This window comes from Fukomys damarensis, unplaced genomic scaffold (genome assembly GCF_012274545.1).
Source record: "Fukomys damarensis isolate Sample0158 unplaced genomic scaffold, DMR_v1.0_HiC HiC_scaffold_16, whole genome shotgun sequence".
NCBI lineage: Eukaryota > Metazoa > Chordata > Mammalia > Rodentia > Bathyergidae > Fukomys > Fukomys damarensis.
The window spans coordinates 96,442,557-96,465,570 of NW_022900928.1; the positions used below are offsets into that span (position 1 = coordinate 96,442,557).

General features: G+C 35.1%; 1 protein-coding gene across 7 annotated transcripts in view; it reads left to right on the forward strand.

The window, feature by feature from the left end:
• The window catches only part of Braf (B-Raf proto-oncogene, serine/threonine kinase), a 158,761-nt gene that overhangs the window by 53,850 nt on the left and 81,897 nt on the right, over positions 1 to 23,014 (forward strand). For 6 of the 7 annotated variants that reach the window (XM_033764498.1, XM_033764500.1, XM_033764502.1 and 3 more), the window contains exons 2-3: positions 3,457 to 3,558; positions 14,899 to 15,162. In XM_033764498.1, coding sequence (XP_033620389.1) covers positions 3,457 to 3,558; positions 14,899 to 15,162 — 366 coding nt within the window. Of the gene's footprint in view, positions 1 to 3,456; positions 3,559 to 7,491; positions 7,629 to 14,898; positions 15,163 to 23,014 lie in introns of those variants that run through there. The other variant, XM_033764499.1, reaches the window with a different exon arrangement.

Sequence of the window (23,014 nt, forward strand, 5' to 3'; positions counted from 1 at the left end):
ATACACACACACACACACATATATATACTATTGCATATTATAATGTATATTATTATATATAATATACTATATATTATAAAATTATGCTATTTTTCTTTCCTGGAGTGTGTATACATTTTTTCACATCCCCCCTCTATTTCTCTCTCCCTCTCTCTCTCCCTCTCTCTCTCTCTCTCTGTCATAGATAGATATAGATATAAATAATCTCTGTCCTTCTGAATTTCATTCTATTGGGAATTGGAAAGGTTGCATGCTGTTAACAACATAAACAAGTAAAATATATACAGTATGTGATACAGAACAAAGAAAATCAACAGAGAGGACCAGAAATTGCTTCTGTGTACTGCTGGGGATTGGAAGGGATAGAGGCAGTTGGTATCAACCTAAATAAGTGGTCAGAGGATGCTTCATTGATCAGGTGAAACTGAAGTAGAAAGATGAGTGAACTTGGTAGGGTAGCAAATCTTGTAGAAACCTTAGAGGAAGAGCATTCTAGGCAGAAGGAATAGTAAATACAAAGATCCTGCCCTGGGATACTTGGCTCATTCAATTTGGCCAAGAGTAATTAGAGAGAGGAGTCTGAGTAGAAGATGGGGATAAGCACATAGCAGAGCCAAATCATGTAATATCTTCTACACTTCTGTAAGGACCTGGGTGATTTTTCCTTGGGATCCACTGGGATCAGTAGTGATTTTTACTTGAGATTAGTTTTCAATAAAAGACTGACACGTGATCTCTGGTTATAGTTTAGTTTTCGTTTTGAAGTACTGAGGATTGAACCCAGGACATTTGCACTCCACTACATCCATAGCCCTTTGTTAAATTGTTTTAAAAATATTTTTGAGGCAGGGTCTTATTAAGTTGCACAGGCTAGTCGTGAACTTGCAGTCTTCCTGCCTCAGCTTCCCAGATAGCTAGGATTATAGGTATGACTACCACAGCCAGCTCTACAGTACAGGTATATATACAAAGTTGGATATAGACATGAAAAAGAAAGCAGGCAGCAGAACCACTCAGCTAAATCCCCGGCCCCAGTACAAAAGCTTTTTTTTTTTTTTTTTTTTTTTTTTTTTTTTTTTTTTTTTTTTTTTTTTTTTTTTTTTTTTTTTTTTTTTTTTTTTTTTTTTTTTTTTTTTTTTTTTTTTTTTTTTTTTTTTTTTTTTTTAATGGGGAGGGATCAAACTCAGGTCCTTGTGCTTGCAAGGCAGTTGGTGGAACCACTGAGCTAAATCCCTGGCCCTATGTGTTATATTTGTGTTAAGTATATTTTTTGGTTAAACCTGAGGTGTGGCTCAGAGGTAAAGCACTTCTTTATTATTTGTGAGGCACTGAGTTCAATCGCCAGCACCACAAAAAAAAAAAACAGAAAAGAAAAAACTATATAGATCAATATGTCTGTATATATTTATATATTTCAATCCAGGAATCTTGTACCTAGAGATCAAAAAGGAAAACTTTTAGTTTTTCTCCAGAAAGCAGTTCAGCATCATTCACTGAAATACTGTTTGAGGTTGAGAGAAATTAAACAATCCAAATATCCCTTAAAAATATAATAAACCAACAGTCTTGAGACACTTTTGGCGCATTTATTTCCCTCTATAAATTGTAATTTCCTCCCTTTGTCATTTCTTTTCACTTAAATTGGTGTCTTCCTGTGCTGAGACTACAAGTGCATGTCCTTGGCATCACATCCTTTTATTATGACTATAAGTAGTTTAAAAGGCCATACTTTCTACTATGTGTTATATTTGTTTGTTTTGTTTTCCGTACCAGGGATCAAACTCGGGACCTTGCTCTTGTGAGGCAAGCAGTAGAACCATTGAGCTAAATCCCTGGCCCTATGTGTTATATTTGTGTTAAGTATATTTTTTGGTTAAACCTTAACACTGCAGATTAATATCACTTAGTTTATAGATAATATCTATCATAATATTATCTGCAAGGCAGTTCTCATTTTCAGCTGAAATTTTTACCAGAAAAAAAAAATCTAACTTTTTATATGTCTTAAAACAAACATGTTAGTAAATGCCCCTATTATAACCACTAGACTTTGGAATTCTATAAAGGCCAGCTGGATAAATGAATAAGTCCTGAAACTTGCAGAAATTTGTTTCGCTGATAAAATAAGGTCCTACTTTTAATTTATATCTTTTTTTTTTTCCAAAGGATTTCTCTTTTCTTTTAATTGTCTCCTTGTTGGGTACTTTGGAGTTTATATATCTCAGAATAGTATATCTTGTCATATTTGAGAAGGATAAGAACTTTGCCTTTTATAAAGTGGAAAATGATGATTTTTAAAGGAGAAGATAGGCAAGAAAAACTAGTTCTCAAACAGATGAGTTAGGAAGAGTACAAAAGGAGGTTGAGGATCTGGATATTGATTCCTTAAAATTATCTATGTCACCTAACCGCTAGTAATCACTGAAGCTTAGAGACTACTGAAATTATTAATGACATAAAATATGAAGTTAATGTTTCCTTAGTTTAATTTAACACAACCATTCAATTTAACCATAAATTTAATACAACCATTAAAAATTAGTATTGATACTGATATGGAAAGAATTCTGAGGCATTGTTATTTAGTGAAAAAGTATTAATATATTTTTATATATGTATATATTTTGCATACATTAAAGATAATGTGAAAAGATGCTTACTTGAACTGTGAGCAGCATTTGCTTTTTGTGGTTTTTTGTTTTTGTTTTGTTACCAGGCATCAAACTCAGGTCCTTGCGCTTTCTAGACAGGCAGTGGAACCACTGAGCTAAATCCCCTGCAGCATTTGCTTTTTGATGGAGGGCCTGAGATTTGTGGAGAAGTGAAAACAGATTCTCTTGGTTTATTCTGAATACTCATGAATTATTTAAATTTCCTGTAGTTGAGAATAAATAGTAATACTAGTAAAAAATTACACTACTAGGAGAAAAGTTAAAGAGGTTTAATAATAAAAAGGGGAAACTTCACTGTACTAAATGATCTCTTAAGTTCCAGACTTTAAGGAATACTGGGTAATTATCTACATTAAAATTTTTCTAATTCTTAACAAAGGATGTATAACTGTGGACAACTTAATTTCTTGGCCATGTCAACTAGCAGTTACTATGAATGATTTTTAGTCTGGTGTAAATTTGCTTCTTTTCAATACTCTAGCCTACCTTACTCTGCTTCTCTCTATTGTATTTGAAACTCCATGCTTTATGGGCCCCTCAGTTTTCCTTTGCCACTTATTTACTCTCTGTATGTGTCAGATTGTGTCAGTTGCTGGCAAAACCTCTACAACTTGAAATGGCTTGAAAGTTGATTTTTCATAGTGCAAATTTGGAACGCAGTGTCTTAATGTTTAGCTATGTAGTATGTAGGGGGAGAAAATAAAGTCATTTTTGTATAATGTAAAAAAGTTCTAATTCATATACTAAGTGATCTTTATTTAAATTCTTTTAAAATATTTTTTAGGTATGGAATATCAAACAAATGATTAAGTTGACACAGGAACACATAGAGGCCCTATTGGACAAATTCGGTGGAGAGCATAATCCACCGTCAATATACCTGGAGGTAAGCTTTTGAGTATCATGTTTGCAGTCATTTTGAAACAAGGTAAAAGTAATTTGTAAAAAGCATTTGTAGGGCTGGGGATTTAGCTCAGTGGTTCCACTGCCTGCCTCGCAAGCACAAGGACCTGAGTTTGATCCCCGGTACCAGAAAAAAAAGCTTTTGTACTGGGGCCCAGGATTTAGTTCAGTGGTTCCGTGGACTGCTTCACAAGCACAAGGTCCCAAGTTCAATCCCCGGTACAATTAAAAAAAAAAAAAAAAAAAAGCATTTGTACTGGTAATCTTAGCTATTTTAGTTAGGTAAGATTAGGAATATATTAAAAGAGAATTAGTTTGCCTTTATTATACTTCTTAGTCTTGTTTTACTTATTATAATATATGCACATTTTTTTGTACTTTGGTAAACATCGAAAGTAAGGGAGAAGTCCTCTGTAAACTTTAGAATTTTACTCTGGAGGGTGGAAAGAGGGGAGGGAGAGAGGGAGAGGAGAGGAAAAGAGACAGAGCGGGGAGAGAGAGAGAACATTGTTTGGTGATCAGCAAAACTAGCTACCATAGCAAAATGGGGCAGTTTTGTAAAATATCTTTTCTAGAACAAGTTCCATCAGAATTTGTTTCTGGTTCCTTATAAAAGATAAAGTTTATAATTTTATAATAGCCGGACAGTTACCTTCCTTTTCTAATAGTACCTTGAGGCTGTGTCAAGCCTGGAGCACAATTGTAAATTTTCAGAGTTAATCATTGTTCTCAATCCCATGAGATAGTAGGTAGTGTCGTAATCACAGATAAGCCTTGGCTTTAGTTTCCTCTGGACATCAATCAGGTTTCACAGCCAGCAAGTTGTTGTGGAATCTAGGCAGTCAGGTTCTACAGCCCACACTGTTCACCACTACCCTTCACTTCTTTGCTATAATAAAGGATAGCTCAGCTATAATCACTAGTTATAGGTGGAAATAACCCTAAATTATTAATGATCAGGTTACCATTTGGCTCCAAATGACAGAGTTTTTAAAGCACAGATTGAGAGATTCCTCACTAAATTTCTGATTTAGTAATCTAATTACTTTTAAAAGGACAAATATTTACTAGTTCCTGAGAAAGCAAGTTTGCATTTCTAAAATGAATCTAGGTGGGCGTGGTGGCACAGGCCTATAATTCCAGCACTCAGGAGGCTGAGGCAGGATGATCACTGTGATTTTGAGGATAGCCTAAGCTACATAGTAAATTCAAGTCCAGTCTAAAGTATAGGGTGAAACTCTGTTGCAAAAAAAAAAAAAAAAAAAAACATAAACCATTCTTTTTTCTCTCTCTCTCTTCTCTCTCTCTGTTTTTTTGGGGGGTTTTTTTGAGACAGGGTCTCACTATGTAGTTGAGACTGACCTGGAACTCACTGTGTAGCCCATGCTGTTCTCGAACTCACAGCGATCCTCCTGCCTCAGCCTCCCGAGTGCTGGGATTACAGGCATGCGCCACCATACCCGGCTCTCTCTCTTCTTATATGGCTGATCCTAGATCACACTGCTAGTTAGTATCAGTACTAGAACTAGAATTCTTATTTTTGGATACTAACTAGTTAGTGTGCTTTCTAGAATCGCATGCTGTCTCTTTCCCTTTAATATCCAAGGAAGCCAAGCAAAGGACTAATGAGTAACTGATAAATACTTGCTAATCAGAAGTAGCCCATATAAGTAGCAGTTTGTCAGTCATTTCTGTCTTGTGAACTTTCTGCTTCTCAGGTGTAACACGTTTGCATCAGTCACTGTGTCACTATGACAATGATTCACTGCCTCCTCTGTACACACACTCTTCCTGATTTTTACTATTTGAACACTGATCATTAACACAAACCTTTAGTTTATTCTGGCTTGGTACTGTATGAAGTAAGTATATTTATTATTTAATCCTTACAGTTACTTTAAGCTAGATGCTAGGTTGTAGGAATTTTTGTTATCATTATTTTATAGGTGAAGAAAAAGAGAGGTTAAGTAAAAAAAAAAGAAAATATAGTACCTAACTGGCCAGTCATGGACCAAAAACTCTGAAACTATGAGCCAAATTGAAACCTCTCTCTCCTTTGATAAGTGACAGTTGTCAGGTATTTTGTCCTAGCAACAGGAAAGCTGTCCAATACAGGGTCCTTTGAAACTTAATATAAATTTTAGGATTTTTCATTTCCATAAACACATCATCAGGATTTTGATAGGGACTGCACTGGATCTGCAGATTGTTACTGTTAGTATTGGCATTTTAAGAGTTTTAAACTCTTAAATATGAATGAATATCTAAGAATAACTATATTTGAGGAAAGCTTTTAATAGGAACAAGAAGAGCAAATATGACCATAGGAACTCAGAAACAGTGCAGAGAACAGAAGAAAACTTGAAAATGATTATACTTAGTATCAGGGTTAAGAGAAGATATAGCAATCTATTCTTACTTGACAGCTCTGAAAAAGCAAAAGTAACAACAAGAAAGAAGCTCTTAGAAATTAGAATTATTATAGTGGAGAAAATCTGTGTGAGGCTGGATGTGGTAGTGCATGCCTATAGTCCCAGCGCTTGCTAGGCTGAGGCAGGAAGATTGCCACAAGTTTGAGGCCAGTTTGGATTATACAGTGAGTTCAAGGTCATCCTGAACCACATAGTGAGACCTTGTCTCAAAAACAAAATTTGTGTATGTGTATGTCCACAGATTTAAGTATATATGTATGTATGTATGTATGTATAGGCAAATAAATGTTTCAGAAAGCACAATAAAAATTAAGATAAAAATATTAAAGGAAAGATCAGAAAAATTAGAGAATAAATTCAGATCTATAAAAATTTAAATGCTTTTAGTTGCAAAAAAAAAAAAAAAGCCCCAGTAACATATTACCAGAACAAATAAGGATTTTATTTTCCCTTAATGTAAAAAGAAGCAAGGAATGAATTATAGTAATATTGGTTGTACACTGAAGTTATAGGCTCTCATTGGATCTGTGCAGTTCATTTGTCTTTTTTGTCAAGACTGCAGCCAATGTGAGGATCTTTCCATTGTGAAAGTCCTCAGAGCAGAAAGCAGAAAACAGGTTCTTTTGTACACTCTCTTGCTGAAAGGAAATTCCCCGAAAAACATCTCCCCTTTTATATCTCATTGACCAGAATGAGGTCACTGTCATTGCTTTGCTTGTGTTTTTTTAAATAAGAGGCTAGAGTTAAATTTTTCAAGTTCTCACAATATTTTTCTGATTAGCTTTACACTGACAAGTAGAAATTGCACTGTAGTTATTTCATCTGTGGTGTTTCAACAGAAATCCCTTTGATGTTTATGTAAGGAGATACTTTTTCTCTTCCTTGAAGCAAAACAGAGAAATTAATTATATCACAATTAGAAATCCTCTTTATTTTCTTTTTCCATTTGCCAGTTATTTAAAAGCCAACTTTTAAGTTGTTCAAGATTTTCTTTTACTAACAGATAATAGTGAACATCTTGTTGATTCCCTATATAACTGTAATGAAATGAGCTACAGTACTCTAAAAAGAATTTCAAATTGGTCTTCTCAGTCAGTCTGTTTTCCCTGAAAAGTTGTTCCCTAGAATTTTTTCTTTTTCTCCAATTTTCCCCTATCCCCTCATCAACAAATAATCTGAGTGTTTTCTGTGTGTAAGATTCAATGTGAAGTGCTTTCCTAATAGCAGATTTCTTTTTCTGTACCTAATATATTGGAGCTCAGAGTTGAAGAGAGGGTACTTTGGGAATCACTCTCCATATCTAGTGTGACAGTTGAGTCCCGGTTGCCTCATGGGTCCCCTACAGTCTAATGAAGACAAAAATAGCTCCTAACATTTATTAAGTACTTGCTGTGTATCAGGTACTAAGGTGAGCATAAAGTAGCTTATTTAATCTTCAATCCTCCCTTTGAGTTGTACTTACTTTTCTTATTTTTGTTTTCTAGATGAAGAAACAAAGGCACAGAAAGTTTTAATAATCATGTGGCCAAGATCATAGAGTGTGAATGGTGTAGCCAGTATTTGAAACAAGATATCTTGAATTCAGAGCCTGTGCTTTCAACATGATGGCATTCTTACAATGGTTGGCAGCTTCTCTGACCCTTGGTCATTGTAGAGCCGAGATGATACAGAGTCATTTGAACAACTGTGCAATGTAAAGAGTACTCAAAGCTAGGTGCCTCCTGTAGAATGTAGAGCAGTTCACTATATATGTGTGTGCTGGCAGTTGGTAAGATTTAATTGTATACTGTGAGGTTGAGCTCAGTAAGAATGATTATGTATGAGGGATTACTAAGGATTGAACTCTGGGCCCTGTGCATATCAGGCAAATGCTGTACTATTGATCTACATCTGTGGCCCTTTTTAAAATTTTATTTTGACACAAAGTCTCACTAAGTTGCCCAGACTAGCCCTGAACTTAGGATCTTCCTGCCTCAGCCCCCCAAGCAGCTGTGATTATAGGCATGTGCCACCATGCCCATATCAGTAAGGATAAATTATTTTTGAGGTAAAATGGCACAATAGTTTTAATATAACCACCAATCTTCACAAAATAATTTTAATACTCTGTACCTGAGCTAGCAGCAGCATCTTGCATGGTGACATTCCTATACATACATACATAAGCATTTACCCAAGTACAAATGTTAAAAGTGGAGTAACATAAGCAATTGCCTATACAAAGGTAAATAGACACTGTACATTAGTCTCTTGAATCATTTTTGCTGCATAGTAAATTGCAATTACATGTCAGTATAATGTTACTGAGTAAGGATAAATTTAGTGAACTAAACAATAAATAAAAGTTTTATTTTACCTTTTCCTTATATTAAAATTAAGTAGACCCTTGAGTTTTTTTTTTCCTTCTTAATTGAAAAATAATACACATCAGATCAACTTTTAAAAAGTGTATATAATCATTGCCACTATCTAACTCCAAAACATTTTCATTACCCCCAAAAATAAAAATGTTTATCCATTAGCATTCATTTCCTCTAGCTCGGAGAAATGATTGATTTACTTTTCATCTCTATGAATTTGTCTATATAGATACTTTTTATAAATATAATCATACACTGTGTGGTCTTTTATGACTGACTGGTTGCTTTTACTTAGCATAATATTTTCAGAGTTTAATCATGTAGTATGTATCAGTGCTTCATTTTGCTTTGTGGATAAATATTTCATCATGAGATAACACCATTATCCTTTTATCAACTGATGAATATTTGGGCCATTTATACCTTTTGGATATTACTAGTAATTCTGCAGTGAAAATTCATGTACAGGTTTTGTGAAAACATGTTTGTCAGTTCTCTTGGTTGTATGCCTAGATACAGAATTGTACGGTACTGAGGTAATGCTTACATTTTTGAGGAACTGCTGAATCTTTGTACTATTACATTACCCCCAGCAATGTGGGAGGGGTCTAGTTTCTCAATGGACTCAACACTTACTATTTTCCATTTTATTTTTATTACAACCATCCCAGTAGGCATGGATTGGTATCTCAGTTTGGTTTTAGTTTGCAATTCCCTAATGATTAATGATACTAGGAAACCATGTAAGTAGTTATTTATGTTTTTAAAAAAACCTTTCATTAAAAAAAAACCTGAGCTAGCAGCAGCATCTTGCATGGTGACATTCCTATACATACATACATAAGCATTTACCCAAGTACAAATGTTAAAAGTGGAGTAACATAAGCAATTGCCTATACAAAGGTAAATAGACACTGTACATTAGTCTCTTGAATCATTTTTGCTGCATAGTAAATTGCAATTACATGTCAGTATAATGTTACTGAGTAAGGATAAATTTAGTGAACTAAACAATAAATAAAAGTTTTATTTTACCTTTTCCTTATATTAAAATTAAGTAGACCCTTGAGTTTTTTTTTTCCTTCTTAATTGAAAAATAATACACATCAGATCAACTTTTAAAAAGTGTATATAATCATTGCCACTATCTAACTCCAAAACATTTTCATTACCCCCAAAAATAAAAATGTTTATCCATTAGCATTCATTTCCTCTAGCTCGGAGAAATGATTGATTTACTTTTCATCTCTATGAATTTGTCTATATAGATACTTTTTATAAATATAATCATACACTGTGTGGTCTTTTATGACTGACTGGTTGCTTTTACTTAGCATAATATTTTCAGAGTTTAATCATGTAGTATGTATCAGTGCTTCATTTTGCTTTGTGGATAAATATTTCATCATGAGATAACACCATTATCCTTTTATCAACTGATGAATATTTGGGCCATTTATACCTTTTGGATATTACTAGTAATTCTGCAGTGAAAATTCATGTACAGGTTTTGTGAAAACATGTTTGTCAGTTCTCTTGGTTGTATGCCTAGATACAGAATTGTACGGTACTGAGGTAATGCTTACATTTTTGAGGAACTGCTGAATCTTTGTACTATTACATTACCCCCAGCAATGTGGGAGGGGTCTAGTTTCTCAATGGACTCAACACTTACTATTTTCCATTTTATTTTTATTACAACCATCCCAGTAGGCATGGATTGGTATCTCAGTTTGGTTTTAGTTTGCAATTCCCTAATGATTAATGATACTAGGAAACCATGTAAGTAGTTATTTATGTTTTTAAAAAAACCTTTCATTAAAAAAAGTCAACTCTTTTGCCTGTTTTAAAATGAGGATTTAGGGCTGGGGATTTGGCTCAGTGGTTGCACCACCTGCCTTGCAAGCACAAAGACCCGAGTTCAATCCCTGGTACCAAAAAATAAAAAAATAAATAAAATGAGGATTTATATGTATTTCTGTTACTAAGTTGTAAGAGTTCATGTTTTCTTGTAGGAGTTTTATAGTTCCTGTCTTTGAGTGTATGCTCCATTTTGAGTAAACGTGAATATGATACTAGGTAATAGTTTAACTTCATTGTATTGTCTGTGACTATCCAGTTGTATCAATATCATTTGTTGAAAAAACCATTTTTCTCCCTGTTCACTTATCTTCGCACCATTGTTGAAAGTCAGTTGTCTTGACTATTACAGCTATTAGTAAATTTTGAAAGAAGTATACATGCTTCAGTTTAATGCTTTTTCAAGATTGTTTTGTTTTTTCTGAGTCCTTTACTTACCATATGAATTTCAAGATCAGTTGGTTTCTATAAAAATAAGCAAACTGGGATTTTGATAATATCAGTGTAGGACTTGTAGATAAACTTGGGAAATGTCCTTTAAATGACACTAAATCTTCTCAGAATGTCCCTTTTTTTATTAAAAAAAAAAAAAGATGTGATCTGTGCTCTCAGCTGCTGTACAGGTTAGGAGCATCATGTCAAGAACTCAGCCAAGTAATCCAGTAAATAAAAATAACAAGCACAGAAAGAATTACTAGTGCTTTTTTTTCACTACTAATTATTATGGATAAAAATGTGGTAGTCTCTAGAATAAAAAGAAAGGATAACATTTTGATTTTTATCAAGAAGAACTTAGAGTTAAACTTTGAAAAATAAATAGAACTTTGATGAGAAGTAGGGGTTTTGAAAAGTTGAATCCTGGAGAAATACTTGGTTATCTGCACCATTTGAAGGACCCAAAGGAATTTTATTGTTTTTGGTGGTTGAAATATGGGTTTATGTGGGACTGACTTTTTCACATTTATAGATTTAAGGAAACAGGGGAAAAGGAAAATTGAAAAATCTAAGAGAAAATGAATATGATGATGGGCCAGGGCCACCAGAGTAGAGGCCACACTTAGCGCTGCCCCTGAATTGAGAGTAGCAGAGGGGTGGGGAAAGATGTGCAAAGTTGTTTAGGCAAAGAAACATTTGATGAATTTATTTAGGGTAAATTTAAAGGTAATTTTTTTTTCAGAGTTAATAAGGTTTGGAGGATGAAGTTGGGATCCAGAGAAAAACAGAAGAGGTTGGGATAAGTATTGTGAAGAATGTGCTGTGTGGTTAAAAATACATAAAATATTTCACACAGCATTGTGAAATATCAGATGAATCTGAGTTTGTGAATTGATAATGGAACTAACTGGCCTAGTTTTGTTTTGTTTTTTAATTTTCTCTAGCATTGTGTGGGTAGCTTGAGGGGGGAAAATGGAATAAAAGAACAAAAGGATTTACCTAAAGTTGGTATTTGGCAATTTTTTGATAAAAGAACAAGAAGTACTAGAAACTGGGAGTGGTACTACATGTCTCTTAAGTCCCAGGGAGACTGCAGGATGATCATGAGTTCAAGGGCAGCATAGGCTACATAGTAAAGTAAGACCCTGTCTCCGTAAAAGGGAAAAGAAAAAAAATTTTGCCAGAGAATTGAAATTTTTAGTTAGTAAGGGCATCATTGAAGTGATGAGCTAGACAGTATAGGAAGGAAGATAATGATGGCTCAAATCTGAGAAATGGACTAATGCTGACCTGAACAGATTAATGTGACAATGATATGTTTATTTATTTAACAAGCTGGAGTAAGTGTGTGGTGCAGGGATATGAAAAGTTACAGATTGTAAAGATTGTGTTGTGTGTGTCTCTTAAGTCTTGAAGATAGGGTGGAAATAAATACCCTTACAGTAGGATTTGTTAGCTCTAAGGGAGGAGTACTAAAAGAATAATCAGAATTCACACGGAATGTAGAAAGGATAAGGAGGTAAGATAAGCCAAGTGCCTTGGTAGACTGCAGTTAAGAGGATGAGGGGATAGAATAAGCATGCATTTGTTCTTGACAAATAGCGTTGATAAATGCAGCGAAATGCTAGTAATCCATAAGGGAGGAGCCAGCGTATTTTCAAAAAGCTAATATTTTGATAAGAAAATAACATTTGGGAAATTCATTGTTTCAGTTAACTTTCCTGAGGCTAATTTTATATAGTAAATGTACTTGCCCAGATGAATGTAAATAAGAATATTTGATTATGCGAACAGGAATTTGTTTCCTAGACTGCATATTTATAACCTTCAGAGGGTGAAAAGTGGATCAGTCTTTAAATGAGAGCCCTACACAGTGCTGGGCATTTGTATGCTCAATGTATTTTTTTTTATTAATTTATTTTTTTGATACTGGGGATCTAACTTGGGCCCTCGTGCTTGCAAGGCAGGCAGCAGAACCACTGAGCTAAATGCCTGGCCCTCAGTGTATGTTTATTGAATGATTAAAGACTTGATAAATGAATCATGTTTAGAGAGATACCATAATTAGTCATTGGAAATGAAAGCTAAACAAAATCACAGCTCAGAAAAAAATTGAATTGATTTATTTATAATACCCTACTATGCTAATGCAACAGTTTAAGATCAGAGGATGGTTTATAGGTTGTAAGGAAGGAGAGGGCATTTTGATGCAGTTTAGGTTCCTTACCTCAGTACTTCATTTTAGTATTTTCCTTTTTTATGCTTCCTCAAAGTAATGTGGAAAGATACAGCACATCAGAGCTCTGTGGTCTTTATTGAAATTAAATTTCTCTTTCATTCTTCTCTACCTTTGATAATTCTCCTTTGCTTGCAGAATGAAGTCTGCACTTTATAGCATGTCGTATCCACTCTGCAACCTGTTCCCTTACCTCCATTTGAGTCTTGTTCCACTGCATACCTGTTCTTCATTTAAATTCTACATGCACATTTGATCCCTTACTCAGTCCCATGTATTATATAGCATTTTGCTCAATTAGTCTATAGTTTTTCCTCTGTCTTAAGTATGTTTCCACTTCCTTATTTTGCTACATATTACTCCTGTGCAAAGGATTCTCCCATTTCCTCCATCCAAGTACCAGCCATTCTTGGCCCCACTCCTTCCTCACCTTTCTGATGTCAAGAGTGGAGTTTATTTCTCATGTGTACTACATACACACAGTGTAAATTAAAATACAGCCCTCTGCTTCTCCATACCCTAATTATAAACTTGCTGATGGACAGGAAATGCCATATTAAAATCTGTATTAAACTTTTATTATTAAAATCATATTAAACTTTTCCTTGTGGCCTTTCATTAACATTTTAGTATTACATCTGTCTGGGATGGTAGGAGATTACATCTGTCTGGGATGTCTGCCATGAGTGAAGGGATTGGCACTGTCTTAAAGAACTATGGTGGGCTGGGGATTTAGCTCAGTGGTGCCACACCTGCCTGGCAAGCACAAGGTCCTGCGTTTGATCCCCAATACCAAAAAAAAAAAAAAAGAACTATGGACACATATTCCACACATTCCATCTGTGTGCTTTCAGCGTCACCACTCTGTTCCTTTGGAGTTTGGTATCTTGGATGGTCATTTGGCCATATACCCATAGTCAAATGAAACTTCTTCTTCTTTTTTGGGCGTGGGTTTTTTGAGACAGGGTCTCACTATGTAGTTGAGACTGACCTGGAACTCACTATGTAGCCCATGCTGGTCTCCAACTCATAGCAATCCTTCTGCCTCAGCCTCCCAAGTGCTGGGATTACGGGCATGTGCCACCACACCCGGCTTCAAATGAAACTTCTGTGAGGATGCCCTGATGGATAGTTCCCCTAGAATTTCCTGACTGTGGATTGGAAGCCACATTTTATTTCATTTTGTTTTTGATACTGGGGATTGAACTCAGGACCTTGTGCTTGCCAGGTAGGTTCTTATTCTTTAAGCAGATTTGTAGTGGAAAAAAATGTGTGTGTGTGTGTGTGTGTGTGTTTTAAAAATAAAATATTTTAACTAACAGCTATTTCAGAAAGAAGGTAGCAGTTAACACATCTTCTAAACCCTTTTGAGGAAGTTTTAGTGCTAACAGTGAGCTATGACACTATAGACCATAGTCTTGTCTTTCCTAATACATCTCCTTTTCAGACTCTTACTAATGTTCAGAGAGAGGGAGAGAACTTTATATGTTTACAACTCTTTTTTTTGGACAGAATCTTGCTCTGTAGTCAGGGCTGGCCTGGAACTTCTTATGTAGCTCAGGCTGGCATTGAACTCAGAATCCTCCTGCCTTAGCCTCCCCAGTGCTGGGTACAAGAGTACAGCACCATGGCTGGTTTCGTGCCTACAACTTTTCCAGAAAATAAAATTTAGTAGAAAAGGATACATTTATCCTTGATATAGTATATTATTTTGTCTCATGCTAGACATATGGTTTGGTAAATTATTAATGGATCAGAAACTTAGAAAATACTATGCTTTTTAAATTAATATTCAGGGACCATCTAGATGTCACCTATATGTAAGGTTTTAGTGGAATGTAGTATTAATTAATGGTATTTTCAGTACTTTATAACCTCTAACTTAAAACTCTGCTAGCTTGATTATAAGAAAATTATAATCAAAGACTGAAATATCATAATTTCTTTTGTTAATGCCAGGACAAATTAAAGATTCAATGTTAGTCTACTTTATTTTATAGGCCTATGAAGAATACACCAGCAAGCTAGATGCCCTCCAACAAAGAGAACAGCAGTTATTGGAATCCCTCGGGAATGGAACTGATTTTTCTGTTTCTAGCTCTGCATCAATGGACACCGTTACATCTTCTTCCTCTTCTAGCCTTTCAGTGCTACCTTCATCTCTTTCAGTTTTTCAAAATCCTACAGATGTATCACGGAGCAACCCCAAGTCACCACAAAAACCTATTGTTAGAGTCTTCCTGCCCAACAAACAGAGGACAGTGGTGAGTCAATCTTTAATGTCATCGTATTGCTATTTGTCTGTTTCAGGAGTAGTTATTGAAAATTAATGTTACCATTTTACACTCAGAGGCCATGCAGATGGAAGCGTCCATTTCAAGCAAGAATGGGAAAGACATAATTGATTCCAAAATCTGTATTTCCTAACCAAAACAAATTATATTGTCATGGGCTGTGGATTTAGCTCAGTGGCTCTGCACCTGCCTTGCAAGCACAGGTCCTGAGTTTAGTCCGGTACCAAAAAACAAAGAAAAAACAAATTACATTGTCAGATTTGACAGTTCAACCCACCTACCAAACATTAATGACCATTAAGTCTGTTAGTTAAGAATGAGATAGTTTCAAGACTTGAGCCTTGTTTTTATTTAATAATATATTTCAGGTAATCTTTCTTACCTCTTAAGAAATCTCCATTCTGTTACTAATGTTGAGTTTTCAGTATGCTTGATATTTTTCCTCTTGTCTGCACAACTTCTTATTGTTGATTATTAGTATCATTACTGTAACAGCATACAATGGAAGAAACATTCAAAGCAGTGAAGTCTACAGAATTATAGATGACCTCTAATCCTCAAGTACAATAGATATTGTCAAGAGACCAGAGACCTAATAAGTAATGTATCCATAGGCATCGCTACTTTTGGGGAGGGGGTGCTACCGGGGATCAAACTTGAGACCTTGCACTAGGAGACAGGCGGTGGAACCAATGAGCTAAATCCCTAGCCCACATCACTGCTTTTTTAATGTGAAGGTTGGCTTTTAACATTTATTTTTTTTTAAATTCTAAATCAACTGATCAGAGTAATTTTTTTCTAAGACAACAGAAAAGTACAACTATTGTTCAGTGTTCCAAAAATGCCCTTTTGATTAAAAAAAATTATAAAAGAATTATACCCTCCCCAGAATAAGAATTCTTGCATAATAAACCATAATAAAAAAACTAACAGAGTTGCTACTTACTAGCCTATAGATTTTGATCTTACTTAGGAAATAAAGGAATCGTGTATTATCAGAAATTCATTCATGCATATTTTTCCTGCCCTTTCTTCCACAGAGAAGAAGTAGTTGTAATAAAATAGACTCTAGATTATTCATTTTATAGAATTACTGCCTAATTAAATTCCATTTTCCTACTGTTTCTTTTCTAATATGTAGAATAGAATTAACATTATTGTCCCCATATCTAGATGGTAAATTTCTAAGCAGTCTTTCCATGGGTGCTCCCTTAAAGGGGGACTATAAGGTGAAATTATATGCACATTGTCTATGGATAGAAATCCTGTCTTTCAGGTGGCCTGTTACATCACAGTTTGTGTGTGGCAGACATCATATCCACAGTGGATCTGAAATGAATTCTTTATTCCTGTACTTATAAGCAGAAGGGGGAAATGCATCCTCAAGGTCTAGGCTTTTCCCCCTCTCTTCTCCACAGTATTCTTGCTCCATTCAGGCTCTGCTAAACTTAGTAATTGTGTGAGTTTGTGGCTTCACTAAATAAAATTGGGGGCGTTAACAGGTCACTTTTCAGAGTTCTAAGACTAAAGGATGAGGGTAACCTAGCTTTTCCATATTTATAAAGTAGCCTGAGGAATCCTTAAACTCAAAAATACTACCATTAAATTTTAAAATTTTCCCTTTTAAAAAGCAATAAAAACAGATGAGCCACTTTAGAAATACAAAATGATTATAATTAAAGAACTACTAGGAGGCCAGAGATTTAACTCAGTGGTGCCGCTGCTTGCCTTGCAAGCACTAGGCCCTGAGTTCAATCCCTGGTACCAAAAAAAAGAAAAAAAAAAAGGACTAGATCATTGGTGGCAAACCTGTGGCACATAGGTCACAACTTTCTGTTTGTATCATTGAAAGCTATGAAAGGTTTGCCATCACTGTAGTAGGCAGTTGATTAAATTTGCCTTTATAATCCTGCCTAGGCTTACATTAAATAAATGACTTATTCTTATCCATTATACTCTCAGCTTAACTATTCACATTCAGTACTCAGCAAGTATTAAGAACTTTAGGAAAGTTCATGAATAGTCAGTAAACAGATCTATGGTATTGAACTCTTTCAAGAATGTTGTTTTGCCGTTCTTCCTTTTGTATAAATATCCTAACCCTTTTCTTAAAGTTTTCTTCTCCCTTTCCTCACTCAGTTCTTCTTAGTACTTAAATGTATTCTTTAAGCATTTACTATGCCATATTCCAAGTTCTGTGGTAAGCTTTTTGCATACATTGTCTTAATAAGTACAATACATTTTTTTGTGTTTTTTTGGTACTGGGGATTGAACTCGGGTCCTTGCGCTTGCAAGGCAGGCCACCAAACTGCTGAGCTAAATCACCAGCCCAGTACAATACATTTTAAGTAAAATTGTAATAGTGAACAACAGCTCCTCGGTGAGAATACTTGTTAGTCCTGAACACTCAGGCGCAGAGGGCAGTTGAACCTACTGCACTAATAGTAAATGAAATCAAGCACTGAATAAATTCACTATTTTTTTAAAGAAGGTTCAGATTTGTAGTCTAAGATTGCAGATCTAGCACTTACTTTTACATTTTTGTCCCAAAATTTATATTGAAATGCCAATAAAGTTATATGAAAAATACATTAGTAAAATATAAAAAACAGGTTAGGATGCTGTGAGAAGACTGAAAATTTGGGAAATTCATGAAAGAGTATGCATGATTCTGTAAGTGAGTAAGCCAAAAGAAAGAAGCAAAACAGAATTAGGAATTAGATCCATGTGGGAGCTATTTTCAACTAAATGCTCATAAACCATACAACCTGTTCAGCAGCTACAATGAACAAGATTTGCCTCTTGAGCAATATTGGAATAGTAATTAATCATAGAACTTCTGGCAATAGAAGAAAATCATGTCTTCAGGAGCCAGGCAAATAAGTATTTAAATGAATATGGAGGGCCAGGGATTTAGCTCAGTGGTTCTGTTGTCTGCCTCTCAAGTACAGGGTCCTGAGTTTGATCCCTGGTACAAAAAAAAAAAGAAAAAAAAAAAAAGAATATGTGGAAAATATGTTAGTTGTGAGCCTTATGATGAACCAGAGTGAATAAGATCCCCCCAAAAAAAGTTTGAGTTCTGAATTTGAAAAGATAAATTTTAAAAATGCTTGTCACATAATTTGAATCATCTGATAATGGGCTGCTGAGTCCAAAGTCAGCCATCTGTTGCAGAAGTCCAGAGAGCTGTGAATGCAGCCTCCTGGAGTCATCCACAAAGGGTCCCTTTGAGTTTCCTAGGATGTACAGTATAAAGTAAAGGGTTTCTAGGAGTTTTCCCATGATAAAGCTCTGAGAGTTATTTTCTTGACAAAATGAAATTTCTGCCTGGAGAGTTCTGCATGAGTGCCAAGATGAGAAACAGGAGTGGAACTGAATATTAGATGTTTCATGAAAGTCAAGAAAAATCCAGCGAGGCAGAAAGTAGAGGTTAGCAGAATGATTACACACAACTGTAATCCCAGTTATTTGGGAGGCTGAAGCAGCAAGATTACAAGTTTAAGGCTACCCTGGGCAACTAACTGAAGGAGAGAAACTCTCAAAACTGGCACACGTTGTGGGGGGGCGGTGCTAATCCACCCAAGAATAATGCAAAATGGGAAAACTGTTTATAGAACTAAGAAAATTTCCCCGTGTTGAAGAAAATATTAATCTTCAGATAAGTAGGAACACCTGATTGTCAAGAAAACTGGGGCAAGCCAAACATGATAGTGCATGCCTGTAAGCACATCTACTCAAAAGGCTGAAGCAAGAAGATTACAAATTCGAACCTAGCCTGGGCAACTCAGAGAGCCGCAAAATAAAAATTTTAAAAAGATGTTTAAGTGGCTGGAGATGCAGATTAGTGCCAGAGTGCTTGGCTAATGTGTGAAACCCTGGGTTCTGTCCTCAGTCCTGGGGGGAAAAGGGGAAAAGACAGGACAATTTTGAATATCTGGAAACTCTGATAGGTATCTAAAAATAGTAGAATTCAGGAGAATTTAATGTGAAAGAATAATCATTCAATTAGTAGGAAAAGTGGATCATTTAGGTTTCTATACTGGCACATCTAGAAAAAATAAAATTGTATATACATCTTAGTTACAAAAATACAGTAAATTCTAATAGAATCAAGAAAATTAAATACCAGCTGGGCATAATGGTGCACACCTAAGGCAAGATGACTGAAAATTTCAGCCCAGCCTCAGTGAGTTAGTAAGAAACCTACAAATCAACAACACAAAACCCAGTAAAAAATAGGAAGAAGACTTAAATAGACATTTCTTTAAAGATTCACAAATAGCCAAAAAACAAAAAGGTATTCAACATTGCTAATTAAAAACATGCAAATCAAAACTACAGTGAGATAGGTCTTCACAGCTGTTATTAGGATGACTATGTGTTCATGAGGATGTGGAGAAATTAGACACCTTGTACGTTGTTGGTAGAAATATTAAATGGTGGCTGGGGATTATTTAGCTCAGTGGTTCAACTGCCTGCCTCACAAACACAAGATCCTAAATTCGATCCCCAGTACCAAAAAAAAAAGAAAAGAAAAAAAATATTAAACGGAACAGCTGCATGGAAAACATTGTGGAAATTCTTTAAAACAAAAAATAGAATTACAGTACCATGACCCAACAATTCTGCTTCAGGATATATGCCCCAGATAATTGAAAGCAAGGTCTTGAAAAGATATTTGTTATAATTGCTGTTATTCACAATAGCCAGACAGTGGAAGCAACTTCAGTGTCCACTGATGGCTGGGTGTGGTTGATGCACCCTTGGTATCTCAGTACTTAGGATGTAGAGGCAGAAGAATTCCAAGTTCAAGGCCAGATTTTACTGCACAGTGACATATACGTAGATCCTGTCTCAAAAAAAAAAGTGTTTATTCATAGATGAATGGATAAACAAAATGTGACATGTATGTATGAACTGTACACTTAAGTGTATATTATGTGTATATTTTACTATAGTTTTTTTAACTGTAGCAGTATGATAGTTACATAGTTAAACATACTCCTACCATAAAACCCAACCATTTTACTTCTAAATGTCTACCCAAGAGAAAGTATACATGGTACCCAACAAAGATTCATACATAAATGTTCTTACATGCTTTATTTATAATGGCCCCCAAGTTCCAAATGACCATCAACAGGTGGATGGTCAAACAAATTGGTACATCTGTGAAATGGAATATTACTCAATAGAAAGGGATAATCCACTGATAGATACCACATAGATGAATCTCATGTTTATTAGTTGAGTGAAAGAAGCCAAACAAAAATGGATACATACATTATAATTTCATTTATGTAAATTTTTTAAATTCATACTGTAAAAAAAAAGTTGGTCAATATTGCCCTGGGCTAGGGGTAGGGCATGAGAGAAGGAAACTTAGAAAGTGATGGCTGTGTTAATTATCTTGAATATGCTCATGGTTGCATGGATGTATACATAATTCAGAGTGTATAAAATTGTATACTCTGCATCATTGTAGTGTGCTTTATGTCAATTGTACCTCAAAACTTTTTTTAAAAATTAAGAGCCTTCAGATCCATGCAATTAGGAATGAAAAAGGCGAAGTCACAACAGATCCGAAAGAAATCCAGAGGATCATGAACACCTATTTTGAGAACCTGTACTCTAATAAAATGGAAAACACAGAAGAAATGAACAGATTTCTAGATACTTATGAATTACCAAAGTTGAACGAAGAAGATAAAAACATTTTAAACACCCCAATCACAATCAGTGAAATTGAAAATGTAATTAAAAACTTACCAACAAAGAAAAGCCCAGGCCCTGATGGATTCACTGCTGAATTCTACAAGACATTTAGAGAAGAACTACTACCATTACTCTTCAAACTTTTCAATGAAATTGAAAGAGAAGCTATACTTCCAAATTCATTCCTGGAAGCAAGTATCACTCTGATTCCCAAACCAGAGAAAGATACAACCAAAAAGGAGAACTACAGACCAATCTCCTTAATGAATATAGATGCAAAAATCCTTAATAAGATACTAGCAAACAGAATACAGAGGATTATTAAGAAGATCATCCATCATGACCAAGTCGGATTTATTCCAGAGATGCAAGGGTGGTTCAACATACGAAAGTCAGTGAATGTAATACATTATATTAACAAAGTCAAGGACAAAAACCATATGATCCTCTCAATAGATGCAGAAAAAGCATTTGATAAAATTCAACACCCATTCATGATAAAAACCCTGCAAAAAATTGGAATAGATGGTCTATACCTCAATTTAATAAAGGCTATTTATGAAAAACCATCAGCCAACATCATATTGAATGGCCAAAAACTGAAAACCTTCATGTTAAAATCAGGAACAAGACAAGGATGCCCACTATCGCCACTTCTCTTCAATATAGTTCTGGAAACATTAGCCACAGCAATTAGACAAGAGAAAGAAATTAAAGCAATAAAGATAGGAAAGGAAGAAGTTAAACTATCATTATTTGCTGATGATATGATACTCTACATTGAAGATCCAAAAAACTCCACCAAAAAACTTCTAGACTTAATTGACAGATTCAGTAAAGTATCTGGATACAAGGTGAATACCCAAAAATCAATAGCCTTTCTATACACAAATAACAGACAGACAGAAAGAGAAATAAGGGAAAAAATTCCTTTTACAATAGCATCCAAAAAAATGAAGTATCTAGGAATCAATCTAACAAAAGAAACAAAAGATCTCTACACTGAAAACTACAGCACTCTGAAAAAAGAAATCGAAGAGGATATAAAAAAATGGAAAGATATCCCCTGCTCCTGGGTAGGAAGAATCAACATAGTGAAAATGGCCATACTACCGAAACTGCTATATACATTCAATGCAATGCCAATTGAAATTCCAACACTATATTTCACAGAACTAGAAAAAAGAATCCAAAAATTCATTTGGAACCACAAGAGACCTAGAATAGCAAAAGCCATTATAGGCAACAGTCACATGGCACCAGGTGTAACAATTCCCAATTTGAAACTATACTACAAAGCCACTGTGATAAAATCAGCATGGTACTGGCAAAGAAATAGGCCTGAGGATCAATGGAACAGACTGGAAGACACAAAAACAAATGCAGATGTACTCAGCTACCTCATCTTCGACAAAGGAGCTCACCATCCTCAGTGGAGGAAAGATAGCCTCTTTAATAAATGGTGTTGGAAAAACTGGATATCAACCTGCCACAGATTAAAATTAGACCCTTATCTTTCGCCATGCACTAAATTAAAATCCAAATGGATTAAAGATCTAAATATTAAAACAGAAACATTAAACTTGCTGGAAAGTAAGTTAGGCAGAACTCTGGAAGACATTGGTATAGGAAAAGACTTTATGAACAAATCCTCAGTAGCACGGGAACTAGCAGAAAGAATCAACAACTGGGATCTCATCTTACTAAAAAGCTTCTGTACTTCAAAAGAAACCATTAGCAGAACTAAGAGACAATCTACAATGTGGGAAAAAATTTTTACCAGCTGTACCTCAGACAAAGGACTATTATCAAGGATATATAAAGAACTCAAAACAATCAGTCCCCCCAAATATAAAGACCCGATCCAAAAATGGGCATCCGAAATGAACAGACATTTCTCATACAAAGAAGTGAAAGCAGCAAGAAAATATATGAAAAAATGTTCCACATCACTGGTCATTCGAGAGATGCAGATGAAAACAACACTGAGATTCCACCTCACCCCACAAAGAATGGCTGCTATCAAGAAATCACACAATAACAAATGTTGGCGGGGTTGTGGGGAGAAAGGAACCCTCCTCCATTGTTGGTGGGAGTGCAGACTAGT